The sequence below is a fragment of the Temnothorax americanus genome, unplaced genomic scaffold (assembly GCF_048541705.1).
Source record: "Temnothorax americanus isolate GAGA-0224 unplaced genomic scaffold, ASM4854170v1 Scaffold16, whole genome shotgun sequence".
Taxonomy (NCBI): domain Eukaryota; kingdom Metazoa; phylum Arthropoda; class Insecta; order Hymenoptera; family Formicidae; genus Temnothorax; species Temnothorax americanus.
The window spans coordinates 3,931,183-3,946,778 of NW_027509297.1; the positions used below are offsets into that span (position 1 = coordinate 3,931,183).

Here is a 15,596-nt window from a genome sequence, read left to right on the forward strand (position 1 = left end):
GCAGGCACACACGCCGGTGCGGGACACTCGAGAGGAACGCCAGGGTGGTGTGTTCCCTCGCGCAGATATTTTATATTCCCGCGATTGTCGCGCGCGAAAGCCGTATCCCAAGATGACACTCGGAATGGAGCGCCACGCCTTAATTTTTCTCGAGTAGAGAGTCTACCGTCCTCAAGGAAAAAGTAGGATTTGAAAATAAACTATAGGAAAAATAGATAAATGTTACTATGTACACACGGTAACACGGATGATAGGCATAAAAACGCAATCTCACGAAATTCTGTACATAGCTGTAAAAAAATTTAGTTTTTAAGTATGCAAAATGTTTACATCATATAGAATTTAATGAAAAGAGTCCCTCCAACACCCACTCATTTAATTGTAATTGGATTACACGTTAATATAATGAAAGATTATATTAACTGTCGTCTTCAAAGAGAAGGTATAATTTGAAAATAAAATATAAGAAATAGATATATGCTAGCACCTATGGTAATATGGCAGATAAATATAAGAATGCATGTGAGAAAATCGGTATATGACTATAAAAAAATTAAGTTTTTATGTGTGTATATAAGATGCGTATTATATTATTTAATGTGTTACATTATTTAGATTAATTTAGAATAAAATGAAAATAATCTCTTGAACATCTCACTTTATTGAGAATTTGAATTGCATATTAATATATTAAAACAAAATAACTAGTTATCGGTACAATTTAAAATCGTGATAATTTTTATAATTTCATAATTAGAATCACAATTTTAATTTCCATATGTTGTTATATATGTATATAATTTATCTAAAAAATATATTTTCTTGAATTTTAATAGTAGTAATTGACAAGTACGGAACACGAAAGACCATTCTCAGCTATATGACAACACCGACTGGAGACGATAAAACAGAATGAAGTATATTTCGAGCGCGGATGTAGCTTTCGATCGCGAGGAGAAGATACGTTAGGGAAGGCAACATCGGTTTGTCAAAAATTTCTCGTCGACGCTAATTCGGCGTATATCGGCCGGCACACACCCGGAGGGTTATAAGGGAGATTTACGAGCGTGCGCGATCGACGAAAAGGGGGCTCACGGTCGATTGACTTTCGAAAATGGGCCTGGCGCGAGAATCGCGAGCCATTTCTCGCGTATATATCTACGCGCGCCCGTCGTGAACGGGCCCTTCCACGTTCGAAAGAAAATCTATTTCACACGTGCGCACATACACACGGACACACACGCGCGCGAGCATATGTAAACATACGTATAACCCATTATAGTTAACAAACGCGTTTTTTAGTAAGAGAGAGTATAGCCACTTGTTCCGCTGCTCTATTAGATCCGCGTAAAACGGACGTAAGGATCGAACACGGAAGCGGTGAAAGCAGTGAAATTCTCGCTCAGTTGGGAGAAATCCGCCGATAATGCCACGCGGGGCTCGCAAATCGGCGGATAAAAAGCAGAGCAGTGAATTAAAGAAACAAATGGAGTCTGAAAAGGAGGGCGAGCGCCGCGCCGCGCCGCGTCGGCCAAGGGGGTGGCGAAGGAACGCGAGCAAATTGTTAAACGCGCTTCTCGAATGCCGGCTCTTAACGAGCGATAATAACTCGCGCAAATAACTGGCGCGTCTTTAGAGGGCTAGTTTCTGCTTTCTCTCCCCTCCCCCTTTCCAACTCTCTCGCGTCGTCCGCCTGGCCATTGTGTGCGCGAGCACGAGGAACACCGGGGAATTACAGTTAGCTTGCTCGTCGTCTCGCCGCGAATTCTGAAGGGGTGTGCGTGTGTGCTCGTCCGTATTAGAGCCGGTACAACGGCAGGGGCGCGCGATACTTACACCTTTAGGCAACGGGTATTAAACGCGCGCGCGACCAAGGGGTGCACTCGAGTGGGCATTCGGAACCCAGAGGACGTGTTTTGATATTGTAACGTTTGTATTAAATATCAAGTCGGAAGGGTGCCGCGCCTGCCTGCCTGCGCCTCGGCGCCGTTTATTAGGACTTCATTAGCCGTCCCTTGATCCCTTCTCGCTTTCTGGCCCCAGCACCCTTTTCCGTGATGCATCATCGATCGCGCGCGTGGAATTTTTCTGGACCGTTTTCCATAGATCTCCGAAGAGACGTTGTGATTAGATCGTACATGTCTAGTATTAATATTTAGATTACTAAAATATTTCTCGCTATCAACGCACAAACATTATTAAAAATCGCAGTGCGCGGAAGAGATATGAAAATGCTCATACATTACGAAATAAGTGATAATTTTCATAAGCCACTTTTAAAATATCAAATTAGTTTTTTTTTTACATAAAAAGTACGTAGAAGAATTGCGGCAACAGATCGTTGTTGAAATGTTTTTCCATCCATTGCACATTTGTGAAAAAAAGCGACGTTAGCCCTAGCACATGTCTATATAACAATTAGGCAGAAATAGATGGCAAACGAAATTGTGTATCGCACTATCTTATCTTGGTGTATGTATATACGTATGGAAACTATGATGAAGATCAAGGACGCGTTCGTTCCGTGCTAATAAATTCAACGCCAGTGAGTCTCTACCAATTCATTATAATGTACAATACGCAGGTGTTTTTTTTTTTTTTTTTAAGATAAGCCTCTCATGCTTACACAATGACGCGTAGTAGTATAATTCTTGTATAGTACTCGCGCGTTTTATGTTTGCTTTATGCTGTAATGAAAAGAAAAAGTACAATTTTCTAACAATGTTAGAAAATCTAATCGCGAGTGGTCAGTGAGCTTCGCTAATCGAAGATCGATGAGCGAAGTGTTTTCAAACGCGCACAGATAGTTTGGTACTTTTGGCAGGGCGCGTAGCCGCGAAAAAATGGGGAAGCTCGTTTACAAACGGGCAACAGAGCCTCGCTGACGCGACGGCTCAGACAGCACATTCATCATCCGTCCGACTTCTTCCACCCCGTCCGACTTATATAGCCGGCCTCTCCTTTCCCTTCTTGTTCTCCATCGGGGTGGTCCTCCTCTCGGCATCGTGACGTAATCAATTACGACGAGCACCGGCTCGCCGGAGGTTGCCGACTTCTTCCACGCGAGACTTGCTCCGTCCCGATTTCTCATAATAGAATAAAGTATTCGCTATTCTGTTTTGATTTGTTCTGACTCACTCAAATGGTTCATTACTTTATCACTTCTCTTTTCTACATCTCGTACCAGCGTGATCTTCACTTTATATCATACCACCTCAAAAATAATCTAACATATATTCTTCCTGTTATAAATTTCTAAGGAAATGTTCATATAAAAGTATCATATTATAAAGTAAATTATACTTTTCATACTACTGAGCTTTAATAAATAAATCACTATACACTGTTATATTTATGGTGTCAAATTATATTCAATTCGAATCATTTTTTATCATTCCTATAGGTCGCCACTGCTCCTACTCGATATGTTATGTCGTTAATTTAACTAAACCCATGAAGGTAAAATAATACTGTTTTGTGTTAAAATAATTAAATTTTGACACACATGATAGTTAAAAATAACAAAATGTTATTTCACTCAAAGTATTGGTTTAAATTTCATTCTGTAATATTTAACAGTGTAAGTTATTTAAATTCACATAATGTTATTAATACTAAAGGAAGTGTAAAAAATATGTTTAATAACCCGAAATTAAAAAAATTCATCTTTCTATCGTGCATAAAAGTACGAGTAGATCGAATAAGCTCAATATAAAGGAGTTTTGAGACTTAAACCGCAATAGTTTGAAAGTCAAATTTGGAACGTTTCCCACCCATTTAGCGCAACAATTTGTGTATCAATGACACGGATCGATCGAATTTGGTTCGACGTGGAAACACCATTCGCCGGTCCGCGAGCTCCTCCGTCGTAGCCATTGTCGCGGGTCATTGTGCATCATTGTATCAAGTTCCGCAGAAGTTGGAGCGGAGTTGAGAACAAGCGGCAGTCTATCGGTGCGGTCGGTATAGTGCCCTTCAAAGTGCGACGGCAAACGCTTACGGGCGGCAGTTAAAATCGGTTCAACCTAGGAGCGCTGTCGGTGGTGCCCGCGCGCCAAGGCGTCTCAATCATCTCCGCAGAGATGCACTTCCGGGGGATGAATGAACGGTGGGGAGGGGAGGAAGCGCGGAACACCCTTCGAATCGTTTCAGGCTCCTCAACTTTGAGGAGAAAGGTGTCGAGGGATGGCCACTCGAGCTCGAGTGTTTCGCGCTCGGCATGATGTTTCGCCACCGTCGAGAGTGATCGCTCAAGAGGATGAAGAAACGGAATATCTACTCGATCACGTCCAAGTGTCATTTTACGCCAATTCAGAGACTACTTACGCAGATTGTCACAGACTAATCCTCGGACTGCAGAACCAATTTTCGCTTATAATGTGAATCAATGTCAGAATGTTAGGAAGAGCTTCGTTGCAATTTCTCAATATAATCACTGTTCTGACCGTTCAATGATTTATTAAAATCTTTTTACATTTTTCTCTAAAATCAATATTTTGTACCTCCATAAATAATACTCTTGCAACAAATGCAAAATATAAAACGTGTCTCTAATTGTAGTTTAGAAAGTAATTTCTGTGACTCGTGGTATTTGATTTCCATCACTTTACAAGTTTAAATTGTATAATATGAAAAGGAACTCAATTGTAAGATATACTCACTAATCGTAGGTACAGGTATATACGCGAACGAACCAAAAGAGTAAGCGTAAAGAATAGGTAGGAACGCCCGATGAAGTCCTCCGTGGACTTTACGGTGTCAATGATACCCTCTCGAGCTAATTTATGAGATCTCATCGACACAGTGGGTTACTCCGTGAAGCACCAACAAGTTGCCTAAAGCTAGCTATTCGCGCTTTGCCGTAACGCTGCTCGGCGCACAATGCGGAAAGTCGATGTGCATCATCGTAGACGACAGCGTCTATTTTGTCGGTGAAATTGTTCGACGATAGAAACTCCCATCCCCGATCTCTTTCTCTTTCTCTTTCTTCCTCCCGTGTTCGTCTCTCGCTTGTCGCCGCGGTATTGAGACGCCACGGACGACATGACGAGGGTCAGTCTACAACACAACTGACCGTCAGGCAGAGGCGGAGGAAACCGCGAGAGAGCAGAGGGAGAAGCGGGAGCGCCATATGAATGCGACCGGCTACGATCGTCATAATGGCCTCATTGTTGCGGACATGTTTTCAAAATGAGGACCCTTACCTTGGCGGGGTGCGGCCCGCTTTTCCGTAGCCGGGAAATATCGCGAACGGCACAGATACCGTGTCCCGCGCGAGGAGCACCGGCGCGGCGCACAATGAGGACTCGAGTATTTGTTGTGTCGTTGTTTGCAGCCAATCTGCCGCGCGCTTTGACCTGCAGCGACTCCTTCTTCTATCCCCCTCTTCACTTTTTTTTCTCTCTTTCTTTCTCTCTCTCTCCCTCTCCCTTGTCGGCACGACCTTTTTTCCGAAAAACGCGCTCCCGACAGTTATTAGCGTTATTAATGGCCGTCCATTGACAACTCGATTCATCCTCGATCACCGATTTGTATCGAGGGGAAAAGATCGACTTCGGGGACAGATGTGGGATCTTGTTCCAGGTCAAGGGACCGTCGATGATTTTGTACCGTGACACCATTAGCCTACACGCACATCCTTTAAGATGTTAACGAGATTTCGACTTGGCGATTGGTCGTAGGTGTCTATTTACGAGGTGGCAAATACTTGTCAATATCGAATAAATTGAGCGTGTAATTTGCGAGCGGACGGTAATAATAATTAGTAAAACGTCAAATCTGTTAATTTGCACAACGCACCTTCGTCGAAACGCAGACACGTTAATATTTTAGTATAATAACCTTTCGATAGTAAATCTATTAGGATAAGAGATAATTTACATTCGATGAATGGTAAGTGTGTAAATCAACTAGGTGTGTAAATCGAAAAATAAAGGGTCATTACAGCGAGCGACTATTGAGCGCGTTGTTCGACAAGCGAGAGCGGTCTGATACCCCGCGGCGAATCGAGGCGCTATTCTGCCCCGGAAAGGTGAGCGCTTCCTGGCAAGTGGAGGGCTCCTCTTTCCGGGTCGAATTATCCAATTACCTGGAGGCCAGCTATATGCCGGTAAGGTCGGGGAACAGATCGGGGATCGGCGCGGTGCGGCAGCGGCGGCGGCGGCGGCGGCGGTGGCGGGCGGCAGCCGCACGAGACGGCCGTCGTGGCCCAAAGCGGACTGGACAAAGAGCCCCGTAAACGTGTTATTCCGCGCCAACGAGTCTGTCAGAGCCGCTGCTTCCCTCTGCGAGCGCGGTGTACCAGGAGGCCCAGACTGGTCCGCGGGCAACTCTCCGGTATTACCGTAGCCGTCCCCTCGCGCGCGCGTGTCCGGCGAGTAAATCATCTCTGTATACATCCAGTATCTCAATATGTATCAACAGCAATGAACCCATAATCCTTTCGTGTGATAAAAGAGAAGAGATCTTATCCGCCTTCAATCGTATATGTATTTCAATGGCGTATCACCGTGTGAAATACAATAAAAATTCCTATTTAATATGTATAAGCTTTTTTTTTATGTAAGATGAGCTTTTTATTAGACGTGACTTTTTTAATACGCGACTCAGATATACATTAATCAATTACATTAACTTGCTTTCTACTGCAAATAAATATTATTGTGTTAGTTAAAAAAGTTATGTAACGCATGACGAATGAATATATACATATACAGCACAACTGAGAGAAACGCATACATCCAAAAAGATGGCTCATATTCAAATCAACCAATTATATATATTGCCTGTATGTATATAAATTAGTTTTTTAGGGGCTTCCAAGAAATTAATTTTCGAGAAATAAATGAATAATAAAGACATCTTGATTTAATTTTAAGCCATATTCATTTCGTTAGAACTTCTATTTCCACAATAAAGAATTCATACTTTTTTGATAGATATATTAACGACAAAGTGCGCGCGATTTTTCGCATATAAGAGTTCGTTCCCCGATCGAATTCTTCGCGCTTCTCTTTTTAGTCGAACATTTGTCTCGTTTATTCTCCAGTCGGAGAACTTAAAAGAAACTCGGAGACCCCGGTCGCCAATATTTCCGTTAAATAAGCGAACTCGCGGCAAGAATGTCGAGGAACATGTGTTCGGCCGTGTAATCCGCGCGGCCGGCGATTTGTGTTTGAGGAAGAAAAAAAAGGGAGGAAGCTTAATCGCGATCGACGCACAAGGGAGACTCTCGAATCCTCGCCGTGCCGTCCGCGGGAGCCCCCCGTTTTTTCGACGATTATTACCGAAAAATGCAGGAAGGGTCCGGCCGGAGGAACGTAAACCGAGGGTCGAGACGTGCATGTGCCACCGGGAAAGAAGGCGCCGTGAGGGCCCCTTTAACAGAGGCGTACTACAGCACAATCGTACAAAGTGCACAATGACATCGGCTGGTTGGTCGGCATTGTGGTCGCGCACCGCTTGTTCCCATGGGAGTGCGATGCCCATGGGGGTTGTGACATAATTAGATCTACGTATCGGAATGATCAGCTGTGGGAATAATGCGGCAGCGCCGTCGATCTACACGGGGATCTACATCCGATGCAAATGGGACACGGAATACACCATTAAATCACGAACCACATCAACGTGTCGGTATACCTCGTAAACAATTTTTCACCGTTAACATCCGCAGAAACACCCGATAGATTTCTACGCATTACGCTATAGAAAGATACACGGAAACTTTTAATTCTGGACAGCACCGATTTTGCTGAACCGGTTATCTAAGAATTTAGTTAGGCACAAATCTTAAAAAAATTTTGTTAGAGTTAGACTATTAAAATAATTATGTAAAGCGCTCAAGTTGGTTGCTAGAATGCTAGAAAACTCTTGTAGCATTATCATCATGCTTGAGCGTCTTACATAATTATTTTGATGGTTCAAGAAAATTATCTTAAAGTAATCAGTATCTAATTAAGTTTTTAGATACTTCAACGAAACCGTTTTTTCTATGTTGGTACTTGAAAATTGGATCATTATTATCCGCAGAGAAATACGTTTATATATTAAATATCGTTAAATGGAACACAGAAAAATATTTCTATGGATTCACGTTCGACTTTGTTACTGCAGGAAAGAAACTTGTATAAGAAAAAGTATAATATACAAGTTCGTGTAGTGGGCATCGCGCTGTGTGGGAACATATTCTCGAAACGGTAATGACGCTTCTGTATTTTCCATAACAATTTGAATGTAATACGCGAAAAATGTCGATACAGAAGAAGAATGATGAAGGGTACAACGTTCGGGGGAATCGCAGGTGCGGCTTATTTGGCCTTGTTATGAAAATGAGAATATGGGTCGGGCTATATATGTTCGGAGATTGGTCCGGCAGTCAGGGCTTTGAGCAGGTGTGCGGGTGGAATCGTTATTATTGTGTGCGAGGGCGGACGGTTCTGTGCTTCAGAATCTGAAGTGGCGTTCCTCTCGAGTCCCTTTCGAACAAAAAAAAAAGAAAAAAAATAGAGAAGGTTTCGACGGCATGCAAGTACGTTTGAGGAGAGAAAGATGGTGGAGAAGCAGAAAAAGTGAAGAGAGAAAGAGACAAGAAGGGAAGGAGACCTAGAGCGAGTAAACCCTAATACAGCGTATGCATGAAACGAACCTGCGGAAAAATCAAATGAAAGTGCTGCTAGCGCGCCAAACGACGTCATTATCGCGCGGTGGATAACACGCCGCGTTTTTGCTAACGATTTTTCCCCATTTTACGCCTTTGTCCGCCATTTGTTTTCCTCATTCGCGGCGCGGCGAGGAGGTGAAGAAATTACGTTTCTGGCTTTTCCGCATGCAAACTGACACGCACAGAGAGAGAAAAAGTTCCGCCATAAAGAAGTAAACAATCCCGAAAACGCATCAAGGATAGTTTAAATTCGTATTCATTTGCGAGTTTTGTGACATGTATAAAAATAAAGATCTCTCCTCGTACGCATCCGGGAAATGAGTATCGATGTGTAACAAAATAACTATAAAAACATTTACACTATAATCGTGTACGTCACTGAAAATGTGAACCAATGTAAATCCGTATCCGTTTTGCCCAGAGGCTTATGGGGTTCCATTGAGAGATCACGTCATTCGCCGCGTACAATGGCGAACCGATGTAATCTTTGGAAACATTTAGGGGAAAATTAGGTCGACAGTTGCTCGTGTGCCCATGCATGGGTATGCCCGAACTAGCCCCGTTGTGATCTGTCGAGACATTTATTTAGCGTGATATTCCTCCTTATTTTCGTCCAAACTGCATCAATAAAAAATGCATTTCTCTCATTATAACAGTATGCAAAGTTGTGAAATTTTTTGTAATGAAATAAATGTATGTAATAATTACTTTTTGGAATTGTAATGAAATTCGAGTTTAATTACAATTTTAAAAAGTATTTGTAATTAAATTGAACATTAAACACAAATACTTTTTCTAATTGTGATTACACTCGACTTTAATTACAATTCTGAAAAGTATTTGTATATTTAATCTCGACTTCAATTATATATATAATTCCAGAAAATATTTATATATTTCAACTCAACTTCAATTACAATTCTGAATAATATTTATATTTTAACTCGACTTCAAGTAAAACTGTAAAAAGTAATTAGTATAATTAGATAGGCATTTAATTAGAAAATATTTAATTATTTACAATCCTGACAGTATGTTTCGTTACTGCGTATAAACTGTACGTTTACGAGAGCAACTGCGATTAATTCGTGTATGCCTAATTCACGGCTATTCATATATTAGCGTTGTGTTCAAAGAATGGAGACGGATTTTGTTTTTCTTTGACGATTACGGCAACGTTACGTTGAATTTCACCTTCTAGACTACGTGATACTTTTTAATTATTTTGTTTAATTTTTTAGCATAATGTCGAGTCCGCGTGAGCATGGTACACCTTCTGAAAAGCGTCCAAGGCGCAGCGCAATAACGCGAATGACCGCGTGACTTTTACGCGACGTGACATTTACGATGATACGCCGATTAGGTAATTCGCCGTAAGTCAAAGAGACGGTAGAACTTGAAGGAATTTTCAACGCTGACTTAACCGCGTTTACCCTCTCAAACGCTTCCGAGGCTCGTCTCGTCGATTAACGTCATGCCTGCGTGAGCTCGTTCCGGGGACGGACAAAAGCGACGCTCGCCGACGCCGCCGCCGCCGTCGCCGATGTCGGTGACGATGTCGTCGTCGTCGTCGTCGTCGCGGTAGCTTTTCACCGCACCGTCTCCATTTTCTCACCGTCACCCTCGGCATCAGCGAGAGAGAGGGCGCGGTTTATGTGACAGTTTTTTGTTTCCCTGTCGGGGCTACATAGTTAGGACGGAATAATGCATACGCGCGCGAGCGCAAAAAAACGATGAGTAATGCGAGAGGATCTCTAATGGCTTAAGATATCTCGGAGATATCTGCGCGAGGCGTTAAAAAATACTTTCCTCAATCACGGTCTCGCGCGTTTTATAGTCGATGTTTATTTACTTGCACTTCGCTCGTCGCCGATCAAGTTCAAAAATCTCAAACGCGAATTTATCGATAAAAGTAATCAGTTTTTTCGCAAAATTAATTTTTTTCAATCTACATACATGTTTATAGAAACTGTTTTTCTAGTTTTACGAAACTTTTGTTTGGGAAGTACCTTCATATATCTTGAGAATGTTTATTTAATTTCAATGATGCGTTTCCTCCCTATAAAGCCATGGATGCTGGTCCATTTGAAAAGAGCTGCATATAAAATCTTATTTTAAGTTACATGTCCGTGACTCAAATTAGAGAGATACTGCCGCAAGTGTTTTGTAACAGTTTCAGCGGCGCAGAATGTTGAGAACAAATAGTTTCACGAAGGACTTGTGAAAACTTGGCGGCAGAATCTAAAGTGCGGTCAAGTCTCGTCGTTTAGAGAGAATATCCAATGGTGCTTCGTCGTCCTCTTCCTCGGCTCTCCCTCTTTCTCCCTTTCGCCACTCTCCGGTGTTAAATCAGTGGAACGATCGGGACATTATTCGCGACGGCCGCGGAGAATCCATGAAATTCCCATAGCAATAGCTTTACGTCGTGACAATGGCTGGGGTCGTCGGGCCGCTCGTTCTTTTCTTTCGCTGCGTTAATGAGCTCTCGGCTTTAATGCCGTCTCGGCGCGGCACTTCCTTTTATTGGAAAATAGATAAATATAAGCGCTAGATTAAGAGCGAGAGCTTCTTCTCCACACATTCGCGGACGCTGAGAGAAACGAGATTTAAGATCCGTATACACGTGTATCAAGACATAGAAAAATTGGAACGTTCAACGAAACTGGCGGAATCTAAGAGGATGTATGTTTGATAATCGGTCTTGAGCAACAAAATGCTGTATATAAAAGAAGACTGTTTGAGAGACTCATTAACCATTGTGCCTCAATATCTCATTACGCGAACGCGACGGGACTTGAAGATCGCCTTAGCCGTCGAAAGACTGCCGCCGCGTCGGGGACTTTTTCGAAAGGCAGTTTTCTTCGTGAGACAGTCGAATGTGGAGCGCACGTTTTACATCAGGCGTATTCGACTGTGAAATTCTCTCCTCAAACAGAGGCGGGTGGCTAGGACATTTCGCGCTCGGTCCACCTCGGTTGGAGAAGACGTTCGAACGGAGGAGTCTCGTTCCGAAAAATTCGTAGTCGCAACGCGGTGGCGCAACCGGGCCAAGCCGGAGGACCCTGGAAAATCCACCACGTATCCAGTCCACGTACGAAATGCCTCGATAGATAGCCGTAAAAGCCGGGCGGCGACGGCGGCTGCTTCGCTCTCGCCCTCTTCGAGATCCCGCCGCGGGAGGAAGAAGCGGAGAGAAGAAGAGATGGAGGTAGGGTGCCCCGTCCGCCTGAAATAACGCGTATCTTCAGCGTTTTCCAGCGGCGCTGCAGAAGTGGAAACGACGACAACGACAACGACAACGATGATGACAGCGCGGTGGTGGAGCACTCGATACTTCAGGAAACAGGACGAGACCGGCAAAGGCATGAGAACGTTTGCGAGTAACTGCGAGGTAGCTTCGGCAGCTCGGAGTGAGTCGTGCGCGTAAGAGGATGTGCAAAATTATTGCGACGCGGACGCGACGTGAAGAAAACGTTTCCATAGCTTGCGGGAGAGTGTTCTCCTTTTGAGAAAAATTGTAAGATGGATTTAAATAAATTTCTTTTAATCCGCTGTAATAAATGTAGATTGTTTTTAACGATTTGTAGTTAAAATACTCCCATCAGCTAATTCTTCGTAATTCCATAACGCGGTGTCACATGAAATCTCAGATAATTTTTATCCGAGCGCGATTTTGCGAGAAAAAGAACGCTAGTTTATCAGGCAGTTTAATAATTTCGCAAAGGTTAATATTATTGTTTTTTTTTTACGGATTTGTCGCCGATTATTATGAATAAAAAATCATCGTCTATCGCGTGAGAGATAAAAATTAATTGAATAAGAACTGTGCAAGCTGTCGTCAACGAAGCGAAAACGGCGGGATCAAAAGCGGAGAAGTTCTATCTGTTTTGAACGAACCGAGAACCGTTTTAAAGAGCGTACCTCCCCTATTTCTTTCTTTCTCTCTCTCTCTCTTCCCCTCTTTTTCTCTGATCGCTTGTCCCGTCTTTCTGGCGTTTTCATATTTTTGCTCTTCCTCTTTCGCCGCAGTAACGTACGAAAGACGAGTACGTATATTGAGGCTCTGAGGGAGAAAGGCCGGAGGGTGAAGAACCGCCCGGGGGTTGCCATCTACTCGGAATTCAGAAACGATCAATGCTTCGGAAGAACCCTCCTCCTCCTCCTCCTTCTCCTCCTCCACCTCCTTCTCTTTCTCACCCTCTTTTTGTCTTTTTCTGTCTTGACTCGCTTTATCGAGAAAGAATGAAAAGGAAGAGAAGAGCCGGGCGCTATCCTTTCTTATTCTTATTTCGCTGTCCCGTCGTTCCCCGCGCGCACCCGTCCTCCGGCTTCGTAGTGTCGTCCCTTACGCGTAAAAGCAGCTCCTGCACGAGGGTGGTTGATTCGTCGTCGGCGAAATGTCGTGCCGACAGTCGAATTCACGCGGTAAAACGGAAACCGAACGATTTGCCAAACTTCCGGATTTCTTCGGGAGACGCAACGCCACCCTGTCGCAAAGAGCCGCCGAGTGGATATTTTCCGATGGAAAAAACTACTATTTTGATATATGTATAATATTACCTATTAATATATATGTATATATATATATATTTATAGTATTGTCCGTCAATGTTAAAAAAAAAGTTAAAAGACAAGAAAGAAATATAGTGTCGCGATAAAACCGAATGCTATATAGCTACTTACAAAATAATTAGAAAAAAGGTATTTAATATTTTGGAACTAAATATTATTTTTACATATGACACGCAAAAGCGAGCAAATATTATTCGTGCGATAAACAAGAGGCACGTACGAAACAACTGCGAGCACAGTTCGCGTTTCGAAAATTTGATCGCTAAGTTCAGCTAAGTTACGCGCGCGATTACTCGCGACAAGTACTAGGTGTGCCTCCTCGTTTTACGCGACGGAGCAGGACAAATGTGCGGAAATGCGACGATTTGCCAAACTTTGGAAACTCTCGTCAGGAATTACGGCTAAGGGACCATCGTTAGTTCGAAAGTTGCAGAACGCCGTTTGAAGCGTTAACCCTCCCAACGGTCGTGAAAACTTTGTTAAATACTATCTCGTAGATATTCCACACCGGAAATGCCGTCAAGTGGCTTTGCAATTCTGCAAAAGTTGTCCGCAAATATGCGGTTAAAAAGTTTATGAAAGAATGCGCCAATCGTCCAGCGAAATTCTCGACAAGGTGAAACGACCGTGAGGTATAGAAATACACATTACGGTAGTACCGAATTAATTTATGGGACAAATATGTCAGAATAACGCCGAAATGACGAAGAAAACCGTGGCACGCTGTTTTTTTCGTTTGCACATTATGATTTATATCAAAGCGCAGGAATTCGAGCTAATTTTGTATAAGCTATAAGCTATAGGTACATAAACGGGATAAATCGACACGTTTGGCATTATCTGGTTAAAAGTAATCAGTATAGTAGGATTAAGTGTTTTAAAAGTAGGTTTGAATCTGTTGGCGTAGTTTCGAATTCTTTGTAATTACTTTGAAAAATAAAAGCAGTACTTCAATAAGGTATTAGGTACTCGAACTTGGACGAAATGGGTTCGAATCCTCCATATGAGTACCTCATTATAATATCATGACATATAATGAATATTACTTGTAAAAGATTCTTTACGATAGAAATTACTTATAAATACATTTCGAATTCTGCAGGTACTCGATCATTCTAAAATTCGAAACCAATTAATCGAGGTTCGATTACTTCACAAGTCCTACAATGTGTGAAATATTTCTTATTAATATCACTCGAATATTACTCAAATCCAAGAAAATAAAACTTGATTATTGGATTTGATTCGGATTTTTAAGTATTATACGTATTGAACTTGATCCCATCTCTATTACTATATCCCATTACTATAATAGTAATCAGTCAGATGACAACTTTCTATTAATTCTTTGCAGAAATTTTTTGGATCTTGGTGACTTTTTTCCCACGCCATTTTAATTACTAACATCTCGATAGCTTTAATGTTTTGATAATTCTACGAGATGAATGAAATTAATAATCAATATCCTTTTTATATAACAAAATAACAACTATAAAATCCTACTGTTACAAACGTGACTGTTTTATCATCGAAAATATAAAACATTCCGAATTACATGGAAAAGCAGTGTTACGGACACGCTGATCCTTGTAATGGCAAAATTGCACGAAGTTCATAAGAACACGAGACAAGCTACAAGTTACTCACCCACCTTTCTTGACGGAAAGTAATGAAAAAGGCAAGCACCTAATTTGCTACTTGAGTTACCTCGGCTTGGCGTAAGTATAGGCATAAAGAATAGACAGGATGTTCTCGCGATGCGTAAGCCTTCTCGCGCGGCTCCGCCGCGGAAATGAGGAGCTGATTTGTCATCGCCCGCGAGATAAGGCCGGAAATACGATTTGTACGTGCGATCGATCAAAACAAAACTTCGTCTCTTGGCACCGTGGCGGCGGGCGGCGGCGCGGCGATTCGATGAGCTAACGCCAACTTAACGCTACACACCCCACTGAGCCGCACTCGGTCAGATAACTCGTGGATTTTCGAGCACCCCGCAGACTCTCCGATCGCTTCCTCACTTGTGGATTCCGCTGCCGCGATGTTTAATCCGCGCCGAAAACCCTCGCGGAATTTTTTACACCAAAGGGAATCCGATGCGCCGGCTCATTACAATAAAGATTTTTGGAAGGGAGCAATAATTTTTAGACTTTTGTAATCACACGGCAGGTACCTGACAATCAATACTCTCTTTTTATAATATATATACTATCTTCGGAAACATAAAACTTTAAATTACATAAGGAAGTGTTACTTGCATTGTTATTTTCATTGTTCAATATATAACGCTGTATAAAACTATAATAAGAGAATCTGGAGAGAGTCAGTAAAAAACAATTATTTTCAACAAATTACTAAAGTAAAT

General features: G+C 42.3%; 1 protein-coding gene across 7 annotated transcripts in view; it reads right to left on the minus strand.

Annotated features, from left to right (window-relative positions):
• Window positions 1-15,596, minus strand: part of LOC143895584 (paired box protein Pax-6) — a 99,421-nt gene that overhangs the window by 58,057 nt on the left and 25,768 nt on the right. For 6 of the 7 annotated variants that reach the window (XR_013256366.1, XM_077402828.1, XM_077402826.1 and 3 more), the window contains one exon: window positions 6,089-6,388. The exons of the other annotated variant lie outside the window; for it this stretch is intronic. Coding sequence is in view for 5 of the 6 variants with exons in the window: in XM_077402828.1 (XP_077258954.1) it covers window positions 6,089-6,388 (300 nt within the window). In the remaining variant the exon portion in view is untranslated. The remainder of the gene's footprint in view (window positions 1-6,088; window positions 6,389-15,596) is intronic. 7 annotated transcript variants of the gene reach the window in all.